The 20,911-nt window shown below is 37.3% G+C and overlaps 1 protein-coding gene across 2 annotated transcripts in view; it reads right to left on the bottom strand.

Moving 5' to 3' along the window:
* xpot (exportin, tRNA (nuclear export receptor for tRNAs)) overlaps nt 1-20,911 on the bottom strand; it is a 98,836-nt gene that overhangs the window by 8,890 nt on the left and 69,035 nt on the right. The window contains 15 exon segments of one of the 2 annotated variants that reach the window (NM_001044852.1): nt 1,054-1,148; nt 1,222-1,341; nt 1,988-2,132; nt 2,988-3,112; nt 4,972-5,034; nt 5,142-5,180; nt 5,752-5,988; nt 7,155-7,323; nt 9,182-9,366; nt 9,801-10,019; nt 10,406-10,475; nt 16,422-16,478; nt 16,597-16,679; nt 18,626-18,776; nt 20,290-20,411. In NM_001044852.1, coding sequence (NP_001038317.1) covers nt 1,054-1,148; nt 1,222-1,341; nt 1,988-2,132; nt 2,988-3,112; nt 4,972-5,034; nt 5,142-5,180; nt 5,752-5,988; nt 7,155-7,323; nt 9,182-9,366; nt 9,801-10,019; nt 10,406-10,475; nt 16,422-16,478; nt 16,597-16,679; nt 18,626-18,715 — 1,697 coding nt within the window. In that variant the 5' untranslated portion in view covers nt 18,716-18,776; nt 20,290-20,411. 2 annotated transcript variants of the gene reach the window in all.

Raw genomic sequence — 20,911 nt, 5'->3', positions numbered from 1 at the left:
TGGGTGTCACGGTGGCACAGTGGGTAGTTTGACCACCTCACAGCAAGACGATTGCTGGTTTGTTATATTTTTATCAGCCTGTTGTTTACAGTGACAGTGATGTTTCAACGCAGCATAACACTGCTAGTTCACCACCTTAAGTTTTGAATATTCAGTGGCACAATATATCTTTGTAAAACTTGTTTTCATAGTTGAAAAGTTAAATCACAATTCTTGTTGTGCAATGCTCAACCTTTATGTTGAAAGAGTGCAAATATATATATTTTAATATATATTGCACTTATACATTCTGTTTATCTTGAAAAATCTTAAATAATATGTGCTATAGGTTCTAAAATGGCCCTCTACTGTAAACTGACACTCTGGCTCTGAGAGAAGAGCCAGTTTGTAAAAAAGTCTTGTTTTTACTTGGTTAATAAATAATCAAACTCATTCAATGGCACAGCATCCTCTTTCACATCATCTCATAAACTTGATCTAATAAGTTAGTGCTGAATTATCGCATTGTATCGTGATATGGGTGTGAATCGTATCGTGTTGCATCGCAATGTCACAAATGTATCGCTAATATATCGGATCGTATTCTTTGTATCGAGATGCGTATCGGATCGGCATTATAGCTTAGATGCCCCACCCTAGTAAATATGCACCACATGGACAAGTGAAAAGTGACTATTTATTTCCTTCAAATGCACATTTAACACACTTTGCTAACTGAACGTGTTGATTAGGAAGAGGAGAACGCATGAAACAAAAACAGCTTTTCCATCCACTACCAAATGACTGAAATAATTAGGATTTTAAAAGGTTTTTAAATATCTTCAGTACACCAAACATACTTGTATTTGATTTAAAATACAGTAAAATTGTGAAATATCACTTCAACTTTATAATAACGCATTTCAAATGTGAAAATAAATCAAACATTTATGGGATGCTAAAATAAACATCAGACTTCAGTGTTAAACAATTCTTTCTGAAATCACAGTAATGTGCGAATGCTTACATTATTAAACAGCACTATGTGTGTGTGTGTATTGCAGAAGGACTCACTGCAGGGTTTTGATGAAGCGTGAGAACAGGTAAGCCACTCGACTGCGCACCTTTGGGCTGCTGTGTCTCAGACCGCGGTGGTCTAAAAACGCCATCTGAACAAAACAAAGAGAAAACACTGAGTGACACTGGAGTGAAATGAGTATGTATTATGCTTTAAATGCTCACCAGGACAGCGGGAATGTGCTGCGGCTCCACCAGGAAGAATTTATCATAGCGGACCACGGTCTCGAAAAACTCCAGAGTGACGGAGGAATGCTGATACTCACTGACACCACAGGAGACGAGCTGCACACACACAAACAATACCAGCTGGAATCATGTTTAAGTGAAATGTTCACTCAATGCGTCACAAGATTCTCCAGGACTACAAATGACAAAAGCAAAGCTAGATTTTAATTAATTAATTAAATGCAATTTTAAACAGAAACAAATACTATATAAGCAAATAACAAACAAAAAGCTAATTATTCATTATAATTAACTGTCATGTATGTTTATTTGTGTTTAATGCCAGGCCAGCATTTATTTTCACTGACAGAGGTATTCTAGTTAAATTTAGAAATGCAAATAAAAATCTGGACCAAAATATCAAGATGTACTTGATCCAAAAGTGAAACTGCATTGTATTTTGCTACTATTTTATTAAATATTAAAAATTAATTTTGTAATATTAAAGTAATTTTTGACTCTTTAAATTTAACTCAAATTATTCAGATTTAAAAAACAAAACTAAATAAAACAACCATAAAAAAGGACTAGATGGAAAATATCCTGTGTGCATGTTATTTGAGCACACTTTGGTTTTCCAGTGAGCATGAGTGCATCTATTTTGGACATTTGGTGCATCTCCAGTTTAAGTATATAATGTAAGGAGTGTCCTGATTGTGTTTTTGCTCGGCATATCTTCAGAGGATGATGAACACAAACTCACGGTTCTCATCATGGCCTGCAGTGTGCTGGTTTTGGCAGAGTCTCCAGAGAAATGAGCTCCATGAGATGCTGGAAGAGCTTCACCCAGCATATACAGCAGCCGGATGGACACCTCCACCTCCATGAACTGCAGCGTCTGCCAGCTCCTGCACACAACACAAACACACATCAATACGGCTGGTATGATTTAGCTAATGATTAATTGTCAATAATGAATGAATATGTAATAAAATGTTGGTGTTGATGCCCACACACAAATCAGATCATTAGTAACAACGTCTCTGTATTTTGGTTTATGTCTCCCCCTTGTGGCTAGTAAAAAAATACAGCAATCATAGTTGGTTTAAATTAATAACTGTAATTAGATTGGTTATTTAATAATCATGACAAGTCAAGAAAATCAATCAATCATGCTTTAAAGTCCTTGTGTAATCAATATGTGCAATGTTTATTTTGCTAGCCCATAAAGTGCATTTCACAACAAGCGAAGCTTACATGGACAGACCCTCGACCACTCAATTTAGACTAAAGGATCACAACAGTGTAGTTCCAAAGAGCTCAAGAGTTTAGGGCGCTCCATTTAAACCCATATAAAGATGATGCCCCGGTAGTGGACACTTGTGTACAGGACTAGGCCCACAAAAAGCCTGTGTGCAGAAATCTGCAGACTTTTATAGTAGTGTCATTTCCTGTCTTTTAGTAGATATACTAAGTGACAGACTTGCTTTGTTTATCAAACAAGTGGTTCTAAATGTATTTGCATTCAAGTTAGTTATTCTATTTTTATTTCATGTGGTATGTTTTATTTACTGTGCTCACAAAAATCCCTCTGCATAAATAAGCAATTATTCCACATTTTCTGCAAAGAAATTTAAAAAACGTCTGGCCCCAGTAATGATGTACATCTAAGTAAAGGAGACGCAGGGAGGTTAGCAAGGGAAGGGCATAGAAATTATGTTTAGTGCACTCCTGCTGTGTGTGTGCACGCGTTGATGTCTTACTGCATGGTGGCGTTGAAGACTCTGTGCACAGCCTCCAGCAGCAGCTCTGGAGAAACCTGCGCCAGTCGGTCCAGCAGCATCTTTAACTGCTTCCTGTACTCCACAAACATAGCCTCATCTTCACCCTGAACACACACACACAAAAAACACACACACACACACACACACACACACACACAATATTTCGCATTACAGCTCACGATTTATCAAAATAATCATCAATTGTTTGATATTGAGGACTGATATAAATATTACTATAATTTTAGTTTAAAGTTTTCCCCCATATAATCTATGATAAAAATGCCAATATCAATAAAAATGTCTGTTTTTCTATTATTTTTTAAACATGTTTCCATAAAAAACAAAGTATATTAATCTTAATACAGGGTTTCTGCAGAGAACAATGTCAAATTTAAGACTTTTTAAGACCATTAAGTATTAAATTTAGGACCTATAATCACATTATCAAAAACACGCGGAAGAAAATGTAAAATAACAAAATTAGTGGTAAAATAAACGTATTCAAATTGAATAGTACTGAAGACAGGTTAGATGCACCACTGAACTACGGAAAAAAACAAACATCTTAATTCTGATTTATGATTTTGCCTGGCGCTGCATCGCACACCTCACAAAATGGACGAGGCTTTTATACCTGACGCAAATCAAACACGGCAGCGTGCAAGCTGTTCACCTGAGTCAAAAGGTGCACCATACTAATAAAATAAATAAATAAATAAAACATTTAAATATAACTCATGCAAGCAGAAATGTAACTGTGATAGAAAATAGGGAACTTGATAAGGTATTATAGCCTACTGCACTATTCTCTTCAAATAAATCTCACTATCTCATTTTATAATGGCAACTAAAATAAAGTGAACACGTCTCTGCTGTACAGTGTTCAGTAAAGTACAGTGAAGTACTTCAATTGATCAGTTGTGGTAACACTTGTTGCTATGGCTATGTGTAACAAACAAATTACCCAGTGCTGTTTTTTTTTTTACAATATAGGGTATAGTACACTAAAATTCACCACACTTTACTGTAGCAAAACTACACTGCATTTCATTTTATCAGTCCACTATTCTTAACACTACAGTATGCTGAAGCATCTCTGGAGAACAAAAGCACGAGGAGGAGGAAACACAAGACACAAAAATCATAAGTCTGTATCGTCTGACGGAGCGAGAGCAGATCATTCGCACGTGAGCAGCTGTGTTTTGAGACCTCGTGTGCAGTTTTGTCCACAAACAGAGGAAACCGGCGTGTATGTTCGCTCTCTCCTATTACATGATTGGACTCCTGACTTGTAATACTGTGCTTACAACACTTGTCAGTGAAATAACGGCATACTCTGCCAGCTGAAAAACCTAAAACTTAGCAACAACAAAAAAGTAGAGCTACATGGACATCACAAAAATAAGGCCTGTGCAGAAATATTTAAGACCTAGAACAGCCAATTTATGTGTTTTTAAGGCCTTAAATTTAAATTCTTAAATGTTAGAGTTTAAGACCCTGCAGACACCCTGCACTTTATCGTGAGACTTACACCTGTTAAAAAACATTGTGTTCATTTAATTAAACTGTTATCTGTTTAACTGTTTAACTGTTAAACACCTATTATCAAAAGGACAAAAAAAATATACTAAACAATGCCAAATGATTCACAGTTCAAAAATATAATTATGTCTTTCATTCAATCTTTTTAAACATTTAATGTCTGCTTTATTAAAAGCTAAATTATTATTCTTAAACCATAATAAAATCAACTGCTCTACAAACAAGCAAAATAAATAGATCTGTTTATCGTTTGTTGTTTTAGTGCAGCACTATGTTACTATTTTATTATGCATTATATTTTCTTAATGTGCTGTTTAAAATTTCTGAATGATAGATGTACTTTAAATTACGGTAGAAATCTGCAAACACTTGACTGTCATGACCGACACTGTTTAAAGCACAGTAAACAGATCACACTGACCTCATTCTCAAAGTTATACTCGTCATCATACTTGAGTTTGCTCATCACAGCCAGCATGATCGCCTGTTACCAAAATAAGCACAACCATCAACAATGTTAACGCGATATCAACAATACAGCGACATTCAGCTATTAATAATAAATGATACGAGTCTGTGATGCTGCCGGACCTCCACATTGCTCTTCTGCTGCTCGTTGAGTGCTGGAAGCTGGAACACACACAACACTGAAGATGAGCATTGTGGGTGGATCATCTCTGAGGGTGTGCATCTGTGTTTACATTTTCTCATTTACTAGATGCATTTGTCCAAGGTGACTTACAATTGAGGATATAAATGCTATGTTAAAAGCTATAAATTTAATAAATATACACTTTTTATTTACCCCCTTCATACATATAGAGAGCAGTGTGTCATACAGGTGGTTTGTAAAGCCCACTCACTTGCAGAGGACACTAATAATATCAAGAAGTTTTCATCAGTGTTGATAAGAAAGTGTCTGGTGCATACAGAGATGTGCGAGTGACTCTTACAGGTGGTGTGTTTTGGGTGTATGTGTATACAGGTTTATGTGCTTTACAGGAACACAAAGTTGTTTAATGAGACGTATTTAAGCTATTTATACTTTAAGCTGGTTTACATCTCAATTACCTGTAATTTAAAACTCTTAATCATACTTAACAGCGTTTTTCACATTAAAAATTTGCTGTTTTTACTGTATAAAATAGATTACACCTATGGAGAGTCCCTTTAAACCATGTATGCAAGTATGTGTGTGTACCTGTTTGAGCACATGCAGGTAGTCGTAACAGAAGCAGACGATGTTAGCTGAAATGTCATCGTCTTCATGGATTAGCAGCTGTAACATCAGAGGAACCTTGGACTCGACCGCACGCAGCGTTTCAGCAGAAATCTTCTCGTCCGCCGTCTTGCTGAGTTTGGTCCAGCTCAGCACCAGAGACTGACCCATACCATTCACCAGCCGAGAGAACTTGGCCAGAAAATCCACATCCTCTTCCTGATGCAAAAACCAAACACAAGAGGAAAGAAATAAGGGATGTTAAGTCTTATTTAATGAAACACATGTGAAGAAAAAAAATTGTTAGCACTCCTGTGAAATTGATTCCTTTCCAAATATTTTCCACAGTATTTACCATTATATATTTTTCTTATCATTTTTATCATCCTTATCATTTTAGTTCAGCTGGAGTAAATGAAAAACGAATGCATTTACTAACATGCATAATAATGACTAATTACGCAACATTTAAACATTTACTAATGCATTATTACCATCCAAACTCATGCTTGTTAACATTGCGCCATGAGTTAGCATAAATAACAATGAACTGTACTTACATTAACAAACAAATGCAGTAATAAATGTATTGTTCATGTGAGTAAATGCATTAACTAACATTAACTAATACAACCTTACAGTAAAGTCTCATCAATGCAGTATTAAAATCCAGACTCATGCTAGTTAACATCAGCTAATACAACAGGGGTTAATATGAACTAACAATGAGAAATAAATGAACAAATAAATGCAGTAACTATTACCACCTTATACAGGAAACAGAGAGTGAAGTTCAATACCTTTTTAAAGACTCTTTCCATACATTTTAAGACCTTATAAACACTTTAGGTTTCAACTAGAAACACTGGCGAGATCTTAACTTACAGTTTATTTATTGAATATTAAAGTAACTAATCCAAAACTAAAACATTATTCATATACTGTATTAAAATCTATTTAATCTAGCTAATTCGGCAGGTTAGTGCCTATAGAACTGCAGAAATAATGGTGTTGGCTTTGTTTAGCAGGAGTTTATTAATTTCATAAATTACACAGCATCCTGATATTCGCAGATTTAATTCAGGCAGACTTTAGCATACAACCATATATTGCACAATCAAAAATGATATAAAATTGAATACCTTGCAAACTAGCATTTAAGACTTTTTAAGGGCCTTAAATTTCTCTATATCGATTTATCAACTTTTAATACTTTCAGACCCTGCGGACACGTTGTAACCATATGCTAATGCTTGATAAAGGACTCCCTAGTGTGCAAATATTATAAAGTATTCCCCAAATTTTCTTTCCAGGACAATAAAGTATGCTGCTACTGTTCATTAGCAGCTGATGTGAATATGTGGTGTAGTGTGTGAGATGCTGACCTGCTCCACATTGAAGAAGCCAGCAGACTGCAGCACCTGACACAGAGACTCCACCAGTTTGGTTTTGTCCACAGGATCCATGCCTTTATTGACGATCTCAAACAGACAATCACACGCTGCCTCCCGCAGCTCCTCCATGGACATGTGACTGAGCAACAGATTCACAAACCTACACAAACAACAGCATGAGATTAACAAGGGAAGCAAAGAACTCAAACAAGGACAAAACCATTCCACCACACCTTTGGTCATTAGACTGTTTAATGACAATAGCAATACAATGCAATATTAATGTATAAAGCACATTTAAACCACCACAGTGCTGCACATAGGAGTACTAAAGGCAGATAAGAAAGCTGAATATAAAAGAAAGATTTAACAAATACAAGCAATAAAACAGTGATCAAGGAGTATTAAAAGCGAGAGAAAATAAGTCTTTAAATTGGACTTAAACAAAACTCGAGGGGAAAAGTCTAATGTGAATTGGTAGTAGGGCAGTGCAATTAATCGAAAATCCGGTTTCGATTTCGACTCATAACGATTATGAAAAACCGTTAATCGAGATAAACAGTTATTCCATCATATACCGCCTCCTTTCCAGTTCCATATAAAAGTGACTGAAAGATGTGCTGTAATGTAACTTTTGCAGCATGGGATGCGCATCATTAATATTTTTAAAAAAGCGAAAGAGCATGTACTGTTGTGTGTGTGCGCGCTGCGCTTAGCCTCGGACAGGTATTGTGTGTGTCTGTGTGCGCGCGGTCCGCGCTTAGCCTCAGACAGCAGAGCACACACACATCTAACGCCATCCTAATGCGAGCACTTTAATGGTTAATAGGCAAGTCATTATGTAACAGTAGTTTCTTCTGCAAACAATCAAAAATATATATTGCTTAAGGGGGCTATTAATATTGAGCTATTAAAATAGGTTTCAAAATATTTAAACCTGATTTTTTTTCTAGCTGAAATAAAAAAAAAAAAAGCTTTTCTCCAGAAGAAAAAAATATTATAGGAAATACTGTAAAAAATTGCTCTGTTAAACAAAATTTGGGAAATATTTGTATATAAAAATAAATTCTCAGAAGGGCGAATAATTTTGACTTCAACTGATAATCGTTTTGAATAATCGTGATTACAATTATGATCAAAATAATCGTGATTATGATTTTTCCCATAATTGAGCAGCCCTAATTGGTAGTGTTTCAGAGTTTAGGACCAGCAACTGCAGACACTCGATCTCCTCGACAATGGACGAGAGGGAGTATACAGAAAGAGCAAGTCGGTAAGGTACTGAGGAGCAAGATTATTAATGGCTTTGTAAACAAATACAATATTAAAATCAACATGGACAACTTTTAATCATTAGTATTTAAATAGCTTTTTAACCATTCTGATCTCTGACGTGGGGATGCTGTACGAGTAGATCGATGTAGAAATATGTTTAATCGTGTAACTTTGTGTTTGTTTTCATTTTATTTAGCTTTTTTGGTATTTTGTATTGACATATAGATGTAATTTCTGCAATAGTTCAAACTTGGAACTTGGAACTTAAACCAACCTTAAACCTATTAACAAGCTTAACTTCAACTAAAAAGGTCATAAGGTTCAGCCTGAATATACAGATCTACAAATCTAAATTATACGCCCTCTTGTGATATGTTTTCCCCCTAATATTTCTCAAATGATAATGAACAGATTCAGCAATTTTTCCCACAGTATTTCCTATATTATTTTTTTTTCTGAAGAAAGTCTTATTTGTTTTATTTCGGCTAGCATAAAAGCAGATTTTATTTGTTTCAAACCCATTTTAAGGTCAATATTATTAGCCCCCTTAAGCAACATTTGTTTTGTTATACAATGACTTGCCTAATTAACCTAGTTAAGCCTTTAAATGTCACTTTAAGCTGAATACTAGTAACTTGAAGGATATTAAGTCAAATATTATTTGCCGTCATCATTTACGTTTGAAAACGTGTCGGAGAAAAAAAAAGGCATGCACAGTGATGTGGGATTTGAGAGGCTCTGACCTGTCGTTGGCAATGAGATTGAGGTCGATCCAGGACACGAAGGCTCCCACCACCTCCAGACACTGGCAGGTCAGCTCGCTGTGTGTGTGCTGGTACGTCTGCAGGATCTGGAACCAGGACTCCACCAGCGCCGGGATGCACTGCTCACGCATGCCGTCTTTAATCAGAGTGTTCCTACGGGTCTCCTAGTGAACAACAGAGAGAGAGAGAGAGAGAGAGAGAGAGAGAGAGATATTGAGTTTTTACACAACTTTTATTCTTATTTTCTATATATTATGCAATTTTAACAATGCAGGAAAAAAAGGCTGCGACCATATTAAATCTAGCAGGATTTTATCCATTTCATAAACTACATAGCTTCCCAATGTTGATTATACACTGTAGTGTTATACAACTATACAGTGCATAATCAAATAGTCAAAACTTAATACCTAGTACAATTAAATTAAGATTTTTAAATACTTAAGACTACGCAGACAACCTGTCAATATCGTGACGTATGGTTTACTGTAATAAAAGCTTCAGCAAATACATGCAACAAGAAATTTGGATACTAGCATTAGCCTATACATGATGCCCAGAACAGATCAGATTTTTGCTGTCCTTTCTGCTGTTTTACCTCGGGGCTGTGTAGGATGTCGCGATCCACCACCTCTGCATCAATGGCCATCAGTGTTCGCAGGTAAATGTCCACACCATTCGGATTGAGACCCACCAGAGCCAGGACATCGAAGAAGAATTTAGGCCATAAAGTCAGATACTCCATCACAAACGTCAGGGCAAAAACCTGCGCCGCCTTATTCCTGATGAAGGGCTTCTCTGGATGCACGTTCATCAGCTGCACAAACACACAGCAGTTCAAATGCACATTCTGGTGCTCTGTTCAAAAAAAAGCAGAGCTACAAATGCCTGTGCGACACCATAGCGACAGACTGAAAAAAGGACTAATGTTATCTGTCAGAAAAAGGTCAAATAATGGCATCTGTGTCAGTTTATGGAGACTTCTGTCGCTGTTCATTTGTGCTTCATCTAAAACTCCACATTTACATTCCTCCTAGTCGTTGGCTTTATCTTCAGCAGCTCAAAAGTCTAATGATGGACGGCTGCTTCTCAAAAAAAAAAATTGTTTTCGTGACCTTTTAAAATTCGATTAAATTCAATGACCTGTGGATGGATATAAATCACAGTGTATATCAAATCACACAACAAACACACTACACTAACCTGAGTCTGCAACCACTTCATCAGAGTCTCTCGAATCAGCTGCTGTTGAGCTGCAGAAAGCGACCCGTGTCTGAAAACACACATCACATCAGTTATTATGACAGAAATCATCAACCAGTCAAAAGCACAGCAATAAAATCAAGTTCCACCTATCCTCTTCTCACCATAAGTGCGCAAAGCATACCTCACTATGGATGAAGATGTCTATGAGGATCTTTGTGACGCAGTGCTGGCAAAATTTGACATCTGAATAGAAACATGCACTGATTGCAGCAGACGGTGACACCTGCTGGAGAAACCCCTACAGGGACATAAAACTGACTCAAGGGCCTCTACTGATGCCGGGTTCGACCTGAGTGCGGCAGGAAGGCGGAGATAGGAGAATGCATCATCCTACACACAGAGGTCAGATGCATACACGGGCTACAGCAAACCGAGGGTCCAACCACATTGACAAGGTACTCTGTCTTAGTTTCTAGCAAAAAAACAATTATTATAACGCCCTGTATCAGCCTTTTAATTTAATAAATTTGTATTTTTGGAGCCTTGGTGTTGCCGCCTTTGATTGACATTTGTTTTTATTGCCTGCAAGAAGGTCACAAGGCGTCAATCTATCCAGAACCTAAACTAACAAGTCTTTATGTCTTGAGTAATGGTAACCTAACGAACAATGGTAGGGAGGGAATTTGGCAAGGATGCCAGGCTTACACATATATATACTTTACAAGTGCCATGGGATTTTTAATGAGCACAGAGTCGGGACCTCGGTTTAACGTCTCACCTGAAAGACGGCACTCACTGACAGTTTAGCGTCCCCTTCACTATACTGGGGCATTAGGACTCACACAGACAGCAGGTTGAGCGCCCCCTACTGGCCTAGCTAACACCACTGCCAACAGCAACCTAGTTTTTCCATGTGGTCGCCCATCCAGGTACTGACCTGCTTAGCTTCAGTGAGCAACCAATATTGGGTGCAGGGTGATATGGCTCCAACTACCTACATCATTGGATAATTTTTTTATGTTTTATGTCTATATTTACTTTATACTTACCTCTGACATGGTTTTATCCTTGGTGGGTGGAGTCTCACTGCTATAAAAGATTAGCTTGAGCTCAGTTCTGTTTGGGAGTAGTGGAGTTAAGGTTGGTTGTGTACTTCTCAAAAGTCTAGCCATTTTTTGGGGGGATTCTTAATCACTCTGCACTATAAATAGACACTTTGCACCACAACGCAAATATGACTTCACCATTTAAACATTAAATAATAAAAAATGATTTGTTTTTAATGCCAGCAAGAAGGTCACAAGGCGCCAAACTGTCCAGAACCTAAACTAACAAGTCTTTATGTCTCGAAGAAGGGTGACTTAAAGAACATACAGATGTCACAGTAAACAGCCAAAATGTGAACGCACTCATTGACACCTGCAGCACACTTACACTAATAAAGCAACATTCCAGGAAACAGCATTGACTTTACACACAGAGCATTCAATGTGTACATGAAGACCAAAAGGACCACTGAAGTGACTGTAGTGATAAATGATCAACCATACTTGATGTCAATGAGGGTGGTAGATGTGTTATCTTTGGGGGTATGGTTTTGGGATGGGACTTAGCATGGCTGAACACTTCAATAAGGTTATTAAAATGTACCAATACTACTGCTGTTAATGTCATATCCTGCGCTAACACGATTAAAACCCAAAGCTAGTTTAGAGCACTTACCCACCATGGATGACAGTCTGACCCAAGAGGAAGGGGGTAAACCTACAAGGTCACAGCGAAGCTTCTTTATCTAAAGAAGCAATTGGGTTCCCCATTGTAATAATAATAATAATAATGCATTTTATTTAAAGGTGCCTTTCATGACACTCAAGGTTACCGCACAGGGCAGCTAGAACAATCAGTTGAAGTAAAAACACAAAAATAATAGCAAAAGCAAAAACAAAACAATTCAAACTTTAGAAATGTAGTCGGGTTAAAGAGAATAAGCTGTTTTAAACAGATGTGTTTTGAGTTTGAATTAAAAATTGTGAAAGTCTAAATTACGGAGATCAGGAGGAAGTGAATATCAAAGCTGAGGAGCAGAGTGGCCGAACAATCTGCTCCACATGGTGACAAGCCGGACAGAGGGAACAGTGAGGTGAATTGCAGAAGAAGACCTTAGTGTTCGAGAAGGTGTGGCGATATGAACAAGGTTAGCAAGGTATGGAGGAGTGAGATTGTGGATGGCTTTAAAGGTGAGTAGTAGTATTTTATAATCAATTCTGAAAGAGATGGGAAGCCGGTGAAGCTGTTGTAGAGAGGGTGTGATGTTACAGACAGAGGGAGTTTTTGTGATAATACGGGCTGCAGCGTTTTGTATCAGTTGTAATTTACAAACAGAAGGGAATTACAGTAATCTAAACGGGATGTAACTAAACTATGAACAAGAATGGCAGCTGAATGAGATGTGAGGGAAGGACGTAAATGATTTATATCACGAAGGTGGAAATAAGCGGACCGGGTGACATTATTAACATGTGCTGTGTATGAAAGGGTGATGTCGAAGATGACCCCCAGACTCTTAACCTGAGTAGAGGGGATAATGACAGAACCATCTGTGGGAATGGAAAAGCTATGTGATTTATTTAAAGTGGATCGTGTACCTATAAGGAGAAGTTCAGTTTTATTGTCATTTAGTTTCAGGAAATTTGTGGTGAACCAGGATTTGATGTCTGCAAAGCAATTAGTAAGGGATGAAGGTGGGAGTTTGTGGTTGTGTTCGGTTGATAGGTAGACTTGGGTGTCATCTGCGTAGCAGTGAAAATAGATTTGGTGTTTGCGGAAAATATAACTAAGTGGAAGATGACAGACGATAAATAGCAGGAGAATTAAAACTGAACCCTGGGGCACAGCGGTAGTGACGGGGACTGATGACGAAGTGAAATTTTAATTGAATGAACTGAGTGCAACCAGAAAGGTATGAATGAAACCAGCTGAGAGGTTAGTTACCGATGCCAACTGAAGCGAGCCTGTCAAGAAGAATGTTATGTGAGACTATGTCGAAAGCAGCAGAAGAAGAATGGATAGTGAACCAGAGTCATCTGCTAGGAGGAGGTCATTAGTGATTGAGGAGAGCTGTTTCAGTGCTACGGAGTGGGCGAAAACTAGACTGGAATTGTTTGTATAAATTATTACAGGAAAGATGAGTGTAAAGTTAAGCAGCGACAGTTTTTTTTTCAAGAATTTGGGACGAATGGAAGGTTGAAAATGGTATGAAAGTTATTGAGGGTTTTGGGATCTAAACCAGGTTTCTTTAAAACTGGAGTAACAGCAGCAGCTTTGAGAGAGGAAGGAACAATACCAGTGGTGAGAGAGGAGTGAATTATGTCAGTGATGAGAGGAGACAGGGAAGGGAGTATGGCCTTTACAAGAGTAGTAGGTAGGGGGTCTAACCGGCAGGTAGAGGGTTTGGATGTAAGAATTACACTACATATTTCAGTTACTGAGGGTAGAACAAATTCTGAGAATGAACGTGAAGCGGTGAATATGACTTGGACAGACGGATTCAAAATAGAAGTGGACAGAATTTGCTGATAATTGTGTTAAATTTTTTGAAGAGAAAAATGAAGCCAAGTTGTTACAGAAATCCACAGTATATAGGTTTGGAGGAAGTTAGATGGAGGGTTTTGTTATGTTAGTAAAGAGAAAAAAAGAGGGCTTTAGAATTGCCTTCATAGGAACTGATTAAACTGGAATAGTATGTGGATTTAGCTGCAGAAATACAGTCTGTAAATGTGTCAATTGACACTCCTGCAAACATAGCACAACTGCAGGCTGAGGATGGTACACTGAAATCTTTGTTTGCCAGTGTGTGAGGGAGAAAAGAAAATTGAGACACTTGGGGCAGAAAAATGTGGTAGAAAATGCTGTACTATAGGTGTTGTCTTATTGCAACAAACATGTTGTCCGTCATAAACGTTGCAGACCACTCATTTTACATCTTGCACATACCATTACCTATGAGGTTTGTCACCCAGAAAAGGGAAGAAGAGTCAAACATGCCCTATCAACCTCTTGAAAGGAGTAAAACCTGGTGGGAATGAGAACCTGAAATTAAGGTTATGTTGGCCCGCATTTTTTAATGTTTTATGTCCATGTTTGGCTTATACCAGTGGATTAGTGGAAAGGTTTAATCAAAGGTTTGAGATTTAATTAAACTCTCAAACAGGGAATTGGGAGGCACTAAGCACCAGCTAAAGTAGAGACTAATGTAGTTAGATTTTTTTTTACAGATCAGAGGCCGCCTGGTACTGGGAACAAGTGCAGGAGAATCTGGAGAATGCTCAGAAAAATCAGTGCTCCTGACGCAGAGAATACCAACCTGGTCAGAAGGCATTGTAACTCTTACCATCTTCCACCAACAAGCTGTTGTAGGTGGCAGTGGCAGAGTCTGTATAAAATCATATAGAGGGGGTCTTTTACCCATGAGGTATGTCACCCAGATAAAGGGAAGAGTCAAACATACCATGTCAACCTCTTAAAAGAACGGCAGAACCAAGAACCTGAAATGAATGTTATGTTGGCCTGCAAGGTGGAGACACAAGAAGAGGAGGATCACGAAGTGGATGTTGTGACTAGAATATTCATAGTCAGTGGTGAACTTTGACCATCTAGTCAAAAAACAGAGATGTAGAGAATACCAACCTGTTTAAAAGGTATTGTTAGTCTTGCCATCTTCCACCAACAAGCTGTTGGCAATGTGGCATGGTCTGTATGAAATCATATAGAGGAGGAAGCCTATTGGCTATGAGGTATGTCATCCAGATAAAGGGAAGAGTCAAACATACCATGTCAACCTCTTGAAAGAATAGTGGAAACCAGAACATGAAATCAAGGTTTTGTTGGAGATTGTCACTGGCCAGCAGCAGACCAGCTCATACAAACTTTATAGCACACACACCTAAATGCATACCTTTACTTTTAGCTGATCAGAGGGTGCGCATTGAAGTCACGCTTACCTATGTGTGCATACATTTACTTACCCCTGTATAAAATTGTGAGGCGTCTCCTGATTAATAAAGGGACTAAGCTGAAAAGAAAATGAATGTTTCAAATTGTGTTTTTGTGATTCTTATTCACTCTGCACTATAAATAAAGACACTTTGCACCACAATGCTGAAACAACTAAACCATTTTTAAAGATTTTGAGGTTTGGGACCAAAACGAAAATAGTCTCTGTAACATGGATGTTTTGTTTTTCATTAAAATGTAAAAATGGTATTTTGCATTTTCCTCTTCCATTATTTACTCTCTGAACTGACTCTGTCCATGTTAGAACGCATGTCCATTAGAGGTGCAACAACAATACAGATTTCTCACGATTCGATGTGGTTTTAGGTCAATTTCGGAACAGTTCAGGATATATATTCAGTACAAAAAAAAAAAAAAACACTTACCACAAAAGTCAAATAAAGATGAAACAAAAACTCAAGAAACATACAATACAAATGTAATACAATATAGCAAATATACTACTAAAATAAACAGTGAATTTCATGGTTTTCATGTACCTAACAGTAGTGTTTTAGTTACATGAACTCAAAAATATAATCAAGTATAACAGCGCATACTGTACACAATTGTCACTGTAAAAGCTAAACAAATGTTAACATTACTGTGCAATAAAGCTATTCAGTCAATAAAAGCTAATCTTTATTAAATTTACTCAGTATGCAATGTTATCTAATACCATTAATTAACAAATTATTAAACTGCATAGTTGTGCTTGACAGCAATAATGTAATGAGTTAACATGCACTCTGAATCAATGTACTGTCAATTGCCAAAGCTGAACTAATACAGTTACAAATGAGTTATAATAAATGAATCCTTTTTTAAAAGTTTTACACATTGCTGTATTTAAGTGTTGTTTAAATGTTGGTTTTGGGTTAAGTTTATTTGAATAGAATTAATTTTAATTTTAATTCTGATGCCAACATGTCACTTATTGCACATGCAATAGTTCTAATACCTGAATTTGATCTGGTGCTCCAAGACTTGAAAGCAGAAGAACTTCACATGATCGTCACTGACAAAGAAAAGCATACATTACATTAATAATGTTGCACATAATAGTGAATAATATGCTATTCCAGTTTGGCACATGAGTAAACGCTACCCTAATCTGACATTTCTGTGCATCTCACCTGTAAACCCCTTTAGCGAGGGCTTCAGCGCACACCTCCCATCCATCCAGAGACGCCTTTAACTGCTCGAAATATGCCAGCGCCTGAAAACACACAGAATGATGCGATATTGAGGTTTTCACAGGCATAATACAGCATAATAATAGAAAAAAATACTGTTTTACTGCAATATTAATATTCTGATATGAATACAATTCCTCCAAATGTCTTAAATAGCTCTATTAGGATGCAATGTATGATTGAGATTAATTTGTATGAAAGTACATTTACATAAAATATGATAAAAGAATAGATAAACAGAGTAAAGATGCAGATAGAATAAACAGTGCTTTATGATTACAGTAAACTGCATTATTCAAATGCATAAAATAGAATAATAAATTGTAAAATAACAATAGAGCGCTCATCAATAAACTAAATTTTGCTGAATATACAAATGCTAATTTCTTTCTTTTTAACTATTTGCATATATTTTAAACCGAACAGCCCAAAATAGATAAGTGTTGTCTGTCAATAGAAAAAAATAATTATTTTATTTGACATTTATGATTTTTAAAATGTGTTATGCATGTGACATCTCTCCATTATGGATTTAACATGTGAAATTGCTACTTGTGTCTGTCAACAATTTCAAACTATTTCATTCAATTTAATTGACCAGAGACATTTCTGTGCATTTTACAGTACTGTAAAAACAACTTAAAAAAGGGTTCGTTATTTTAGTGAAAACTATTGTTTTCATGACAAGGTTGAAATTTGCATAAAATTGTTCATAATAGGAGATACACCAATGCCATGGTTCAGTTTCCTTTGCTAAGGGGGCAGGGTTTGAGCTGTGGCACCAGCAACGTTATGGACCACTAAATTCACTTTGACGTAATATTAGCAATAATTCAACTTAAAAACTTTATTAACATTATGTACTAGGGTTGGGCCGATAGACAATGTCATCGTCCATCGCCGATGGCCAATAAACAACACGATGCTGAGCCAGCATCGCCAAAAATACACACTGAGGCCCTGTTTACACTAATACGTCTTTGTATTTAAATGCCATTTTAGAACAAAAATGATTCACATCCAGTGTTTCACCTAACATTTCTGAACAGTCCTCCGTGAAAATGCACATCACGTGACCACACAGCCACACACACTGTCATGCACCCGTCTGAGCTCGAGAGAGCAGTGCACATCGGACAGTTTATCAAGGATGTACCGCTGGATGGTGTCTCGCTATAGTTCTTAAATTTGATATTTAATTAATCTTGACTCTATCTATAGACTCTTCGGTCTTGTGAATCTATCAGGTAGCGTGTCACAGCATCAGTACACTGCTTCAGTCTTTCACTTTCACACTTGAACTTAGTAATTTCAGTGAAAACCCCAGACACTGTTGGTTGTGCACCTTTTTTACCGACCAACATCCCACGGAAAGTAATTGACAGGTGGTAATTTGTGTGCAACTTATTTATTTGTTATTGGGTAAAACAAAGACCATGCGGATCAGGTAGTTGAAACGGTAGGCTCCAAATAATTAATTTGTTATGAATTAATTAATTATTCGTAAATAATTAATTCACCTCCACCTATGACGAAGATGCCATTGTCCATCGCAATGTTTCAAATTATACATCAAACGATGCCAAATCAGTCGACATCGCCCAACCCTATTATGCTCTGGCTTCATGTTTCTGATTAGTACCATTAGCTAATCTGGGCGAACTATAATGAAATATCTCCACAGCTAAATAGTCAGAAATAAACCCTTTATGCTACCATACGGTACAACTGGATTGTTCCAAAATGCAAATACAGTATCTGTGTAGCTATCTATCAAGTGTGTATTTTTCCTGTTTAATAGCAGTATACATAGCTGCTGTCTCTTTAAAAAGTTGTGTATGAATCAACAGCCCCCTACACCTTTAAGTGTTCTTTTTTTTGTTAGACGCCTAGCTCATAAACAAGCATGCAAGCTTTGAGTGTGTGAATTGTGCTAGCGTCTGTCAATGTGCATGTTTTTTGTGCTCACCCTCTGCCTGTAGCAGGCGTCAGCGTTGGGGTTCAGTCCCATGAGGGCCTGCTCGTCCATGATGGCAGGTAACGCCGACTCGCAGGCCATACGTGGGTTAGCTGCTGTCCTCGATCACTTTATTCCAAATCTCCACACAGGACACACACATCTGAAAAAGACACACACACCAAAATCAAAGTCAACACTATTAAGAATGCAAGTTGTGATCAGTGGACAATATCATGTTGACACTCATTCATTTTTATTCAGACTACTTTTATTAGCCACAGCGGAATGAACCACCAACTATTCCAGCAAAGTTCTACACAGCGGATGCCTTATTAGCCGCAACCCAGCACTGGGAAATATAATGTTGACATGCAACAGCTAATGTTATAACTGTAAATATAATAATTTCAGACAATATTTTTTTACAAGAGGATTAAAATGTAATTTTGTAATGAGCTCAGGTCTGTTTTGACACAGAGAAGATTGCTAAAAGCCTAGTATGTTTTTAAAAAAAAAAACCTAAATGCAAACATTTTACGCTTGTATTTAAAAAAATGTGTTTGTTTGCCCACCGACAAACCACAGCAGGATAAAAAAACAGGGGTCTCGAACTCAATTAATGGAGGTCCGCCAGTAGTCTTGAACACCTTAATTAGTTGGATTAGCTGTGTTTGATTGGGGATGCAGTGATAAAACAATGAAAACATACAAAACTTTTCTTACAGTTCACTCATTTATGAGAATATTTTATAATAAACTATTTTATTTTATATTTTAGCTTAAGAATACTTTGCATTGAGGGTTAAAGAAATCCTAAAAAGCACTAAAACATGCTTAATAAATAAAACAAATACCCAATACCATCATGAACATGATTTATTCTCAATTACAATGTGAATGTAAATAATAAAAGGCTGGTTGATAATGCAATTCAATTTTAATATATATCTAGGAATAATGAATGACCTCTCCAGAACAACAACAGACAAATGACCGGACACACACAGGCTGAATCAGCACTCTCCTTTATTCTTTAACCACAACACCATGTTATGGGATGGTGGTAGTTTTAGGAGCTGTACCATAGTTATACTTTAATATTTAGACAAGCACGTATTATTCCAGGTATGAATACATATTGTAGTACTCCATTATCATGACATACGATCTGACAGATACACAACACTTTTCTGATGCAACACGGGCCCAATAGTGAGTTTAATCAACCCCATATAGCCCACTAACACAAAAAACTTTTCCACATTCACAGTACTATTACATTTAGCTCAGATATTTGCTAAACTCACGGTTATGTTGTCATATTTTAAAAACAACCGACTTGCTTCTGCGCGCTCACGTTGCTAACCGACCAGCGTGTCACGCGCGTGCGGAATCTCAGTGAACGTGGCGTGACAGACCGAGAAAACACAACGAAATAACGACAAACATCCGCCGTACAGCTAAACCGACGAACATGTGTGCCGTTAAATCGGTAGACTGATGAATTATCAGCTTAACGGACTGATACGCGTGTTGTGAATGTGATGGTCATGACGGCTCGTGCAGGCGCGCGCTGTCACACAAAAGACTCGCCCGAAACTTCAATCCAAATGAATAAAAACGTGCGGCGACGGTGTAAATTAATAGATGAAGCAAATGTTACCACAGCTTACCGTGAACTTTACCGCTCCATCATCATCCGCCCCGCTCCGGGCACTCAGTGCGCATGTAACAGATCGAACAGTGGCGTGTCTGGCCGACCGGAAGTGCGGCGCACGAGAACAGGAAGAACTTCAAGCACAGGAGCGCGCACGCTTCACGTAAATAAAAGAGGGCAGAAAACCACATTTGCGTGTGTGTGTGTGTACAGCAGAGTGCCTATATATAATTTATATTGTATTCTGTAGTCTTTGGGTTCAGTATGCGGCTAACTTTTCCATGACTGTTACATATGTCATCTTACAATGCATAAATGTTAGTTATGTTATAATAAAAACAAGAGATGCAATAAAGAAAAACAAACAAAAATACAAATAAAAAACAACATTTAAGAAATGTAGCGGTTTTATTTTATCTTTATTTAAAATAAAAACGATAACTGCAACAGAATTTATTACAGGGCAGCGATAAGAACTCCTTTCTAAGGCCCTGTCCTCTTATAACACTGTCTGTAACTCCCATCTCAAATCAATTTGTGGAAAAGAGCTTGGGGTGGATATTTTGGAAGAAGAATGGGAGATAGATTGATCTCTAGCCAATAAGCTTTCAGTTTGCAATAGGGCCAGAGCCATTCAA

This window comes from Danio rerio, chromosome 4 (genome assembly GCF_049306965.1).
Source record: "Danio rerio strain Tuebingen ecotype United States chromosome 4, GRCz12tu, whole genome shotgun sequence".
Classification (NCBI taxonomy): domain Eukaryota; kingdom Metazoa; phylum Chordata; class Actinopteri; order Cypriniformes; family Danionidae; genus Danio; species Danio rerio.
This window is presented reverse-complemented; position numbering and strand designations above follow the sequence as displayed.